This window comes from Tauraco erythrolophus, chromosome 25 (assembly GCF_009769465.1).
Source record: "Tauraco erythrolophus isolate bTauEry1 chromosome 25, bTauEry1.pri, whole genome shotgun sequence".
NCBI classification, from domain to species: domain Eukaryota; kingdom Metazoa; phylum Chordata; class Aves; order Musophagiformes; family Musophagidae; genus Tauraco; species Tauraco erythrolophus.
The window spans coordinates 3,463,128-3,474,746 of record NC_141489.1 but is presented as its reverse complement, the minus strand read 5'-3'; the positions used below and the strand labels follow the sequence as shown (position 1 = coordinate 3,474,746).

At 53.2% G+C, this 11,619-nt stretch overlaps 1 protein-coding gene across 1 annotated transcript; it reads left to right on the top strand.

Moving 5' to 3' along the window:
* Nucleotides 1-1,310: 1,310 nt before the first annotated feature.
* MYL4 (myosin light chain 4) lies at nt 1,311-6,738 on the top strand. The gene is made up of 6 exons (XM_009988822.2): nt 1,311-1,409; nt 2,206-2,233; nt 4,644-4,793; nt 5,348-5,521; nt 5,942-6,019; nt 6,710-6,738. The coding sequence occupies exons 1-6, from the start codon at nt 1,311-1,313 to the stop codon at nt 6,736-6,738; spliced, it is 558 nt and encodes a 185-aa protein (XP_009987124.1).
* The last annotated feature ends 4,881 nt before the right edge of the window (nt 6,739-11,619 follow it).

Below are 11,619 nucleotides of genomic sequence, written 5' to 3'. Positions count from 1 at the left end.
CTGTATCAATGTGTAAACAAAGCTTAAAGACATACATATATAATGTATGTGTATATACATATATATATATGTACAAATATAATGACTCAGGCTCCGGCCAGCACCAGGACTAACAGCATCTCGCAGGATCCTGTTCCACCCAGTGGCTTTTACCCGTCCCTGCAGCCCGGTTTAACCGGGCACTGGCCGAAGAAACGAGGCTGGGCAGCATCTCCGCAGCACAGGAGATGCTCTCATCTGTTGTAATTAATTTTTGCCTGTTTATTTCTGTTACCAAAACACCAGCTCTGGGACTCCAGTGCAAACTGGGGATGGATTTTCCTTCTCCTGTGCTCTGTTGCAGTCTGGCTGTGTTTAACTTGATGGTTTAGGATGTCTCAGTGTAACTCTCAAGCCCTGTTTTCTGGGATGTTGAACCTCAATGACTTCTTCTGCCTTTTTTGCAGGTCTCCAAACAGTCGGGAGAGGAGGGTGAGAGCAGCAGCATCTCCCACCGGAGCCTGTCCAGTGCCTGGACAGGAGCTGAAAGGAGACCCCATCGCCCGCTCTGCCCCACGGGTTTTGGGGACGCATGGGATGAGTGGTGCAGGGCTGGGAAAGATCCTGAGCTGACAAATGAAGTCCCTGGCTTTAGCCATCGTTTGCATTACCCTCGTTAGCCATCCCGATGGAGGTGAGCACGGCGTCTCGCCCGCCGCGCGGCCTTTTCCAGGGCACGAGCTCAGCCCCGGGGGAGAGATTGGGGCAAACCAGCCCCTGAGCAGGAGCACGTTCGGAGAGGACCGAGCTCCTTTGAAGCAGCACTTCCTAAATCCCGGTCTTAAGAAGGGCTCTGCAGCGTCCGCCCTCGCAGCCTGCCTAAAAACAGACCCGCTTTTCCCGTGGGTACCGCAGCGGCTTTACCAGCCACCGTGTTGCTATTTTCTCGCCGGGCACCCGGGGTTGTTCGTGTTTAGGTTTCCAGTGATCACTTAGCAAGCAGCCCCCATGCAGCCCACCCAGTGCAGGTGCTGGAGGGGGAGACGTCCCCCCTTTTGCGGCTGGGGAGGTGGGGGGGGGGAGGATGCAGCTGGTGGCTTTGCAACGCTGGGAGCCGATGACAATGGGTAATTGTCAAGTTGGGGCCCCTCTCGTTTGAGTTTTCTTCCTTTTATAGTAAGTAGCAGTTGCTCCGGCAGCTGCCGGCCCCTCCGGGTGAGGTCCGGGCTCCGTATAAAAGGGAAGGAGCAGACGTTGCCTTTCATCCCTCCGGTCGGTCGCTTGGCTGGGCGGCGAGACTCATCCCCGCACCTTTGCGCAGACCCAGCGCGATGCCGCTCAAGAAAGCCGACCCGAGGAAGGAAGCAGCCAAACCAGCTCCGGTCCCAGAGCCGCCCAGAGAGCCAGTCTTCGATCCCAGGAGCGTGAAGGTGAGTGAGGCACCGAGACGTCACCGTCCTTCCTCGTGCCTCTCATCCGCCGGGCACGACACGCCGTGCAAACGGCGTTACCAGGCTGAGCGCCAGGGCTGGGAGGGGGAAAGCATCAGCGTGCGTCGATGCAGCGGGCTGGGAGGGAGTGATGCTCCCCTCGCTGCGGGGACGTTTCCATCTCCCCCCATCCAGCCCCGCGCAGCACTCGCCCAAGGAATCTGCTTCACACGCGCACTGGGATGCTCCGGCTGCGGAGTCAAACACCCCCACAGGGCTGCGACGTCGTGTCAGGGCCCCGGCAGCATTAAAAAGCTTTTCTGCCACCCACTGTCTCCATCCTAAAGTATTTTGCCGCCTGCGTTGTCTCCTCCACGTGAGAGCATCTTTTATTCACGTCTCCACCACGGGAGCTCACTTTTCCCGTGATTCCCCAGGATACAGTCACCTTTTTAAGCCAGAGCCGTGGCAGGAGAGTTGTTAATAGCAGGCGCAGCACTGAGGCTGTTTAATCACTTGAACTGGGGATCAAGCCTTGAAATAACACCTTTTCCACCCAAACCAACCCTGCCGTGGTCCGAGCATCCCTGCTGCCCACCACCCTCTGCCTACGATGGGATCTCGGCTCCGCAGGGAGGGCTCCCCGGCACAGCCGGGCACAGCACGGACACGGCCCCGAGTGGGCTGCGGAGCCTGGGGAGGGAGAGGTTCCAACACAGGGGACAGGGGAGAGCCCCCGCGCCACCCCAGCACTGGCACAGCCCTCACGCCCGGCTCTGTTCTCTTCTCCCAACAGATCGAATTCACTGCGGAGCAGATCGAAGGTAAGTGCAGATTCACCTTCTCCCAGAGATGACATTCGAAACGGGGAGTCCTTTTTCCAGGTAGTTTTTCACAGCAGACACGAGAGCCGAGGCTCCGCATGTCAAATCCTCTCCTGGGGGAAAGCCCAGCAGGATCCGGGTACCCCATTCTCCCCAGCATGTGGTTCTTCCTCCAGGATGGGCTTGTTGGGTTTCCCAGCAGGTAGAAGGGACATATGAAATCAGAAAGTCGTGTCCCCGACCAGCATCGGGCCAGTAAGGAGATGGGGAAGAACGCAGGCTGGAAGGGAAGGGGCAGGAGATGGAGATGGGAGCACCACCGGAGGCGAGCAGGAGCCAGCGCAGGGATGTAGCTGGGACTGCAACGCGGGGCTGTCTGGAGCAGTGAACGGACCCCGGCTCCTCGCTCTGCGCTGAGGGTGCCCCAGTCCAAGGGGATAATCCCAGCTTCAGAGCCTGGCAGGGAAAAGGTATTTTTCCATTCCCGGTGAGATGCAGCCCACTTCACAGTCTGGGATTCAGGAGGGAGGAGCAGCTTCTGGCAATGCAGGGACAGCCCCGTGCCAAGAGGCTGAGCTGGGATTGGGATTTCTTATCTCTCCACAGCCACTTTTAATGCCTCTGTATGGAGTAGGGAAGGGACAAGGTCTGAGGGCAGATGCTGGTGGGAAGACTGGGAGGAGGAGACCCAGTATCCTGCAGGCTCCAAACCAGCTTTTGAAAGGAGAAAAGAGAGCCAGTGGAAACGTGAGCAAGTTAAAACGGAAAAATATTTGGATTTAAACTGCAGCGATGTCCCAGAGCATGCAACATGTTCCCATGGCTCCACGTGGTCGGGAGTGGACATCACTGAGCACCCTCGTAGCGGTGCCTCTTGAGCCAGGGCCTCGCAGGCAGTGGTGTCCCTCCCTGGATCCCCCCAAAGCCGGACAGAGGGGTCTCACCTGCAGAGATGGAGTCATTGTGAGGTCAGGTGGGATAACAGCAGCACCCCAAGGTGCTGGGGGGGACCGTGGACAGGACTACAGGGACACGGCATGGACATCGTGGGGACAGGTCCAGGGGACGGTGCAGCTCAGCAGAAGATACAAAAATGCTGAAGAGAAAATGGAGCAAACGTAAAGCTCTGGGCAAGGATTCCCACCAAACCCAAGGCAACACTTACCAGACCATGACATCTCCATCACCACATGGAGACCGCGATCGTTTCATCCCACCCAACAGCAGGAAGAGGAGCGGCTCTGCATTGAGCAAGTTACTGCTGGCCACCCCGAAGAAGATGGACCAGAACTTGGAATTCGTTAGCGGCATGGACAGGAAACTCACAGCTCTGAGTGTTCATGTGGACAGGCTGGAAAGGCTGATTACCCACTTGGGCCAGTCAACTGCTCAGGTGGCCTCACTGGCCGGGAGGCAGCAGGATGAAATCCAGAAGTGTGTGGAGCACCTGCTGCAGGAAAACCACCATCTCGCTGCCCGAGTGGAGCAGCTGGAGGGGCAGGTACCAGCCACCAGCCTTGGGGTCCTTGCAGAGGAGGAGGGTAAGGACTTGGGGGGGTTGTTTCCTGGAGAACTGGTTTCCCACATTTTGCACCTCAACACCAGGGAGGAGCTTGTTGTAGTGGAGAGATTTTCTGGGTTGAAATGAGAAGCAGAGACCAGGCTCTGAGCAGTGCAGGAACATGGTTGTCCATGTAGACAACATTGGGATTAAAAAGAGAATCCAGCAGCAGGTCAGGAAGCTGAAAAGCATCACACACAGAAGGAAAACAATCCTTAATTGGTCCTAATTTAGGCTTCTTTCCTCCAGGTAAAATGTAACACTCAACAACATGATGGTTTATGGGAGCGAGGCTGGAAATGAATCTCCTGTGTCCTCTCACGCAGGGCTGGCATGACGTGGGGGCTGCAAGGCTGGGGTGGGCATGGTCACCCTTCCCCAACCATGAGCAACGCCGTGCTGTGTCTGCCTGGCCGGGCCGGGGTGATGCCAGCAGAGTGGACGGGGTGTTGGAGGTGTCACGGGGGTGCGGCGGGACGGTCCTGGGGTCCCCAGGAGACCCGAGTGGAAAAGGGGAAGAGCAAAGGGGATGTTCTTCAGCAGAAACAGCAGCCTGCACCTGCAGCCAGGGCTGCCAGCGCAAGGTGGTGCAGGAATCCCAGCAGGATTTGTCCACCCAGCTCCGCACGGGTGGTAAAACCTGCTCGAGAAGCTGAGCGACTCGCCGAAGGAGTCTGGCAAGCTTCGGTGGCTCTGCGCTCAAGCCAGCACCGGGCTGTCCGCCCTGGGTGCAGAGGGCACTCGCCACACATGTCCATCCCTTCCCTGCCCACCAAGCAGGACTTGCTCCAGTGGGGTGGGAAACGGGGCTGGCACAGCAGGGGACATCTGAGCTCTTCTTCCCCACAGAGTTCAAAGAAGCCTTCAGCCTCTTTGACCGGACGCCCACGGGAGCCATGCAGATCACCTACACGCAGTGCGGGGACGTCCTACGGGCGCTTGGCCACAACCCCACCAACGCGGAGGTTCTGAAGGTGCTGGGCAAGCCCAAACCAGAAGGTGACTGGGGCAGCGGGGACAAGGTGGGACAAGCAATCCCTGTGCTCCCTGGCAGCAAGTGAAGGATTATGTCCCCTGTAGGAAGAACCCTGTGAGATGAAGGAATTGGGAAGGAAATGATGCAGAGGCTTCATTCCTGCGTAATTCCTTCACTCCCTCTCCCTGTACCGCAGCCGATGTAAGGGATAGGTGGTCCTCACACAAGGATGGCGGCAATCGATGCTTAGCAGACCATATTCTGAGCTGGTACAAACTGGTGTAACCTGACCAGTCCCAGTGCAGCCGCATTGCCTTGGTGACAGGGGACCTTCCTGCTGGTTTTAGTTTTTGGCTGGTATCAGCAGTCTGTGTGCAGTCCCCAGATGTTAATACTTTATTCCTCATATGGATCTTCCAGTCTCAAGTATAATATACTTGTAGTCCCATCACCTTGTGGGGCTTCTCTGCTCTACTCAGATGGAAATGAGACCACGAAGGTTAAGCAGGAGGTCCTCAGAGGCTGACTTCAGCCTAATGAAGCTAATCTCTGACCCCATCTCCTCCTCCCCTTCCAGAAATGAACACAAAGATGCTGGACTTTGAGACCTTCCTCCCCATCCTGCAGCACTTCACCCGCAACAAGGAGCAGGGCACCTTCGAGGACTTTGTGGAAGGGCTGCGTGTCTTCGACAAGGAGGGCAATGGCATGGTGATGGGGGCCGAGCTGCGCCATGTGCTGGTCACGCTGGGTACGGGCTGGCCTTGGGGAGCGGAGCAGGACACAGGCCACCCCCAAGCTCTTTCTGGGCAAATGGCTCGGGGTGGTTGGCTGGTCTCATGTGTCAGAGAGACCCGTTTTACTCTGCTGCTCATAGGCTTTGTAGGAGTGAATGGCTCCTGACTATGTGGCCTTTTCCATCTTACACCACAGCTTCACGCGTGATCCAGGTGAGATGGAGAGTCCACAACATCCTCAATTATCAGACAACCATTGCAGCTTGGTCCTGTCTCCACAATCTCCCACCAGCGTTCCCCAGTCTGTAGTGGCTCACAGCTCCTTTTTAACCCCTGTTTCCTTCCCCTGGTGGCTTTGGCTCTCTGGTAGAAGGACAGGAAAGTCCTGGCGAACTGAGAACCCTTCCCCTCACCTCTCCATCTTCCTCCTCCAGGGGAGAAGATGACAGAAAATGAGGTGGAGCAGCTCATGGCAGGGCAAGAAGATGCCAATGGTTGCATCAACTATGAAGGTAGGAGCAAGACATTCCCATCGGGGCCATCTCAGACACGACTGTCTTGTCTTAGGGTGTAAAATGTGTCCTCTGCAAGGACACGGGTGATCACTGAGAGCAAGGTGTGGACCACCCTCCAAAGCCTCTCCAAGGAGAGCTGTGTGACATCAGCTGGGGTGGGAACAAGACGGTTGTGCCAGTGATTTCCAGTAAAAGCAGCTGAAGATAGCACGTTTCCAAGGGTTTCAGGACTGTTTTATCCTCAGTTTTGGCACTCTTTTGTTGTAAGCCATCAAAAATAAACAAAGCCAGCATCCTTCACAGCAGAGGCTAACTGGGAACATTTGGAGACCCAGATCACTCACAGCTCCAAGAGGGTGAAAATCTGGCACAGTGAGTGGTTAAATCCAGGAATCCCTAAAATTGGAGAGCATTGAGGAAAAGAGGGTACCCATGTCCCTTGGCCTCAGAAAACTGGGGATAGTGGTACCAGTTCATCTCCAAGAGGGGTCTGGGATCACTAAACACGTTTGGGATGGCAGGTGAAAAGTGGGAACAGAAGGAGAAATCTCAATCCTGGCAAAGCATGTCCCCTTCGTCCCTGGGGTGCCCTGGGCTGGGGGTACCCCCGCTGCCTCTCTGCCCACCCCACCACAGCTCGCAGCATGCTTTGACCTCTCGTGCTCTCGTTTCTCATTTCCTCCTCAGCTTTTGTCAAGCACATCATGTCTGGCTGAAAGAAGAAACTTCAGGTGAGTTTATCAGGGTCTCCCGCTGTTTAATCCAAAATTTGGAACAATCCAAAAGTGTAACAGCCAGGGCAGAGGAACCACAACCCAAACCCCACGAGCAACCCTGCAGAGCAGCATTTGTGATAACCAACCTCACTGGTAACTGGTGCTGTTTAAAATTTCGCGGGGAAAGCATCAGCTGTCAGTCGTGGGCTAGTTAATTGTGGCGACTCTCTGCTCAGAAAGAGGTTGGTGTGGTTTGTGATGGTACATTTTCTAACCCACCAGGAGCTAAGGTGGTGGAAATAAATATTTTAAAACCTGTAGTAGTGAAGGACTTGATGCTAAGAAAATACTAAGTACTCAGCGGGGAGGTTTCCGAGCTACTGTGCTAATAGTTAAGAAATATCAACGTTTCCATTAACATTAGAAAGAATATGGAAAATGTACCATTGATACTTGTTAAGCTTTTTTGCATTCCTCTAAGTCTACCTGAGGAAAAACAAAGAAACAGGTTTCTTCTAGAGTGAACTATCCCTCTGAAATCTATTCAATTTAAAAGAAAATCCAAATTACTAGGAGCTGGCCCCAGTCTCCTCTGCCAGTTTCTCATGGTTTTGTTCTCTTGCTTTCTTTTCTTAAACATTTTTCTCTCCTCAACTATGTGAAAGGCAGCAGGCAAAAAAAAAAGACCTTCAGATACAGCTAAATACACAAATTAAACATTTTAAAATCTCTTTTTTTCCTCCTCTACAAATCTCTTTAAACATCAGGAGGTTAGAAAAGAGACAGACAGAAGTCTGAACTTTAAATGTTCAGCATCCTTTTCATCTGGTTTTTAATCCATTTCTCCAGTTCCTGTTCATCAGCTCAGCCATACAGGAGGTTTGGTGGCAAACGCTGCCAGGGAGAATTAATTCTATTTAATTAGACACAAAACTATTTGCATCAAATGCTGGTTTTTTAATGGTGGGGAGCTACGGCTATTGACGTTTTGGGTTCGCCTGAGAAGGAGCACTCTTGTCTCAAAGATTCGTTGCCTTAAGCCCTCTCACGCTTGTCTCCCAGGCTCTCGGAAACGTTTGAACCCAGCTGAGCACTACGAACAGTGAGATTCCTTCATCCATGTCCCTTCCTCCCTGGATGCAGAGATGTTTCTCATGAGCCACCATGAAGAGCTGGCCTCCAAGTGCCTGTGCCTAAGCCTCGGTAGACAACAAGAGATCTGCAACTTGGTTTTAAACCTGAAGTTATTCTTTTCACATTTTACCTGTGACATTTGGCTCATTAAATTTCATTCCTTCCTCCCTTAAACAGTATCTCTGCTTTGGCTTTGGACTACTCATTGAAGTGGGAGATGGAGGAGGCCTCCTGGTCTCCACCAGTGATCTGAGATGTCAGGATGTTCCCACAGAAAGGGGAACAAGGCAGGTTTTAAGACTGCTAGATGTGAGGGAGGGGTTCAGATTTTCGGGTTGATGGTCTTTGTTCATCATCCCACCCTCAGTGTGGGGCCAGGAGCTGGGGTGCAGCCTGGCCATGTCCTGCTGATGGAGGTATGTAGACCTGGAGCAAAGAAAGTGCAAGGGACAGGTTGAACCAAACAAACCCTCTGTTCTTGGGAGGTTCTTCACCTCCTCTCTGCCCTGAAACCAACCCTTTTTGGACCTGTAGCCCATCCACCCTACAATATGCTGCCCCATAAGGATTCCCTCCAGATCCAGCCTGACCTGCACCGTGGAGCAGAGGGACCTGCTTGGCCCTGCCACTGTCCCAGTCATGGAAGAGACCAGCAGGCACCTCTCCTTCATCAACACGCTCTCCATCCCAGCCAGTAAAGGCCAGAGGCCCTTTAAAAAAACACAAACATCAGAGAAAACATTAAAAACATTCTTTTTTCATATATCATCAACAGGTCCAAATGTCTAGTTTCGAAGGGTGGTTTCCAGGAAGTTGAATGCTGATGAATCAGCAAGAGGGAAGGAAAAGAGGGAAGTGATGGGTATTTCTGGGCCAGGTCAAACCTCCATCCTCATGGCATGGGACGGCGGGTCCCTGGGGTGTGGGTAGTGTCCTGCCTGAGATGCAGCCCAGCCAGGACAGGGATCCCCAGATGGTTCCTCTCCACGCAGACGGTGTGTTGGTAGCGAGAAGCTGCCGAGGCTGCGTGATGCAAGCTGGTGGCTCTCTTCCTCTTCCTACCTGCAGAAAAATCATCATAACATCATTAGAAGTGGTGAATAATTCATGACCAATAACTCAGCCCTCCCGTCAGCAGAACACCTGGGAGCAGAAAACACGTTTCTTCGATTTGCTCCTTATTCCAATGTCCTCACTCCGTGGCTTTGACTAGAAATTGAAGGCGTTCTGCTCCGATGTGTTTGACTTCAGCTGCCACTTGCTCGTTTCTGCGCAGCGACTGAGTAACAGCTGCTTTCAATTCCCACTGCTTGATTCAAAAGCTCATCAAAAGCAACGTAAGCTGTTTATAGATGCGAGATTAGATTTTAGCTTCTGCCTGTGGTATTTCTACAGCTTCCGTTAGGAAGAATCTGGGCACCTCGTGTCTTTAATGTACTATCTGTGTTTTAACCTGTTAAAGGACCACGGTGACAGGGTGAGAAGGGACACTGCTTGCTGCACACTCACTCCGGGGTCACGTTTGCCCTTGCCACCATCGTGGCATCGACTCCTGCAGAGGAACATGCTGCTGCAGAGAGGAACCGAGCAGAGGAGAGGCGGGGGACCTGCCTGAACTTGCAGAGGAAATCCATAGCAGAGACCAGGGACCATGCTAGGTGGGATATTCCTGCCCTGGCAAGCCAAGAGGCTGCACTCCCACTCCTACGTGCAGAGCACAAGCCTTGTATCTGAGCCTGCAGCTTCTGTGCAGACGGGAATGACGCTGTAAATTAAAACCAAAGAGACTCTTGCAAAGAGACAGACAGAAAGAGAGCAGCGGAAAATGACGGAAAGAACGAGATAAAAACATGAGGGCTTGTGATATCCAGCCTTTGAATCACCCTCAGGGTAACAGCCAGCCATGCTTCCCTTTAGGGACCTGTTCTGTCTCTTTAGGATAAACAGAGCTGATTTGTACTGAAGCAGGTTGGAATGATGCACTTGAACAGGCACAGTATAGATCTGTGTATCTCTATAGCTATATGTCTCTGTATGTCTATAGCTATATAACTCTGTACGCGCCCGTGTGCCCCACCTCCTTCTCTGGAAAAGCTGAGCATCCCAAAAAACAAGCAGATTTAGTCCCATGGATGTTTATAAAAAGCATGTGCGGACACCATTGAGTGACCCCACACGCAGACCTGCACTTCAGGCCTGGAAGAGTCTCTACAAATCGAGATGTCCCAAGACAACAGTCAAGACTCTGTCCTTTTACAGTTCAGACGCTTTACTTGAAGTCCAGGGGACTCTGAGGAGAAGTAAAAATAAGCCCCCACTCTAAGGAGAGCCTATGGCTGTATCTCCTCAGGCTGCGATAAGACAGAGACTCATACCAAAGATGGTCTGGATGTCAGGAGAGTTAGTGCTGTGTCCTGTGAAATGGGAGAGACAGATGGAGCCAGCTTTCATCTTGAGGAGCTATCAGCAGTGCACAGCAGGGCAGCGCAATCAGGATGAGGATGATGAATTTGGACTGTGCTCCTTGAACGGCTCCCTTGGACCCCCAGACCCACGTACGCACACGTAACCATCATCACTGCCAGCGTGTGAGGCCAAAAGCCTTTAAGGCAGGCGAAGACTTCACTGTATCATGTTTGCACCCTTCATGTTCAGCAAAATGACTCGGGTTGACCTGACAGCGAGCCAGGTATCCGTCCCAGGGGGAAAGCACTGCTCCGTGACCCATTTTGTTATTTGTCTCAGGTCAGGGATTGAAAAAAGTTTTGCCTTTCCATGCCAACCTGCTCACACCCTGAAAGCAAACACCTGCAGATTTACCGGAGCGATAACAAACTTGTAAATACGCTTTTCAGAAATGTGGAGAAAGACGCACAAAGAGTGGCAAAGCAGGCAAGCCAAACCCTCCTGCTCTACACACAAGTTTTCAACATCAGCCCCATGCACGCAACCTTTATTGCGTAGAGACACAGCCTCCTGCTCCCATGCGTGCTCTGTGGTGCTCAGCAGCACACCAGGCAGTGCCGGGATCCATCCTTTGGGCAGTTGAGTGAGAAAAGTGTCGGAAGGAGCAAGAGAGCATCAAGTCCATGCGTGTAGGCGTGCGCACGTATGTTGGGGGCAGTGTCACGTGGTGGTCGTGTTATGGGAAGCCTGCGGAGGGGTTTGGAGAAGAACGGTCTCTGCCAGCTGCAGGTGGCTATTGATCGGTCAGTATTTTTAATAAACTGAAGTTTAGCTGTGCATTTCTATTCCACTGGAACTGGTTGCCCAGAGAAGCTGTGGCTGCCCCATCCCTGGAAGTGTTCAAGGCCAGGTTGGATGAGGCTTTGGGCAACCTGGTGTAGTGGAAGGTGTCCCTGCCCATGGCAGGGGGGTTGGAACTGGATGATCTTTGAGGTCCCTTCCAACCCAAACCACTCCATGATTCTATGATCCTTCTGGGACAGGGAGAGAGCGCCCTCTGTGCCAGGAGACGTCAGACAAACCGGCACCTGCAAACAGTCGAGTTCAAGCTGTAATTGTCAAACTAACCCCCTCGCCCCAGCACCCCAACCTGTCCGCTTGACTCCTGGCTGTCTTGGCTACAGCCGCCTGAGGAGCGCCAGCAGCACACAGCCTCAGGGATGCCTCTCAGTGCCAAGGACAGGACCTGCGCCGTGCTGAGCCCCTGCACTGGGAGCAGACTGGGAATCACCAGCCAAAGCCCAGCGCCACGGGCTGGGATGGCACAGCACGCAGCAGGGT

Coding starts and splice junctions, on each gene's coding strand:
- MYL4 (XM_009988822.2), top strand. CDS start 1,311: ATGCCGCTCAAGAAAGCCGACCCGAGGAAGGAAGCAGCCAAACCAGCT. Junction 1,410..2,205: donor TCGATCCCAGGAGCGTGAAG/GTGAGTGAGGCA, acceptor TTCTCCCAACAG/ATCGAATTCACTGCGGAGCA. Junction 2,234..4,643: donor CACTGCGGAGCAGATCGAAG/GTAAGTGCAGAT, acceptor TCTTCCCCACAG/AGTTCAAAGAAGCCTTCAGC.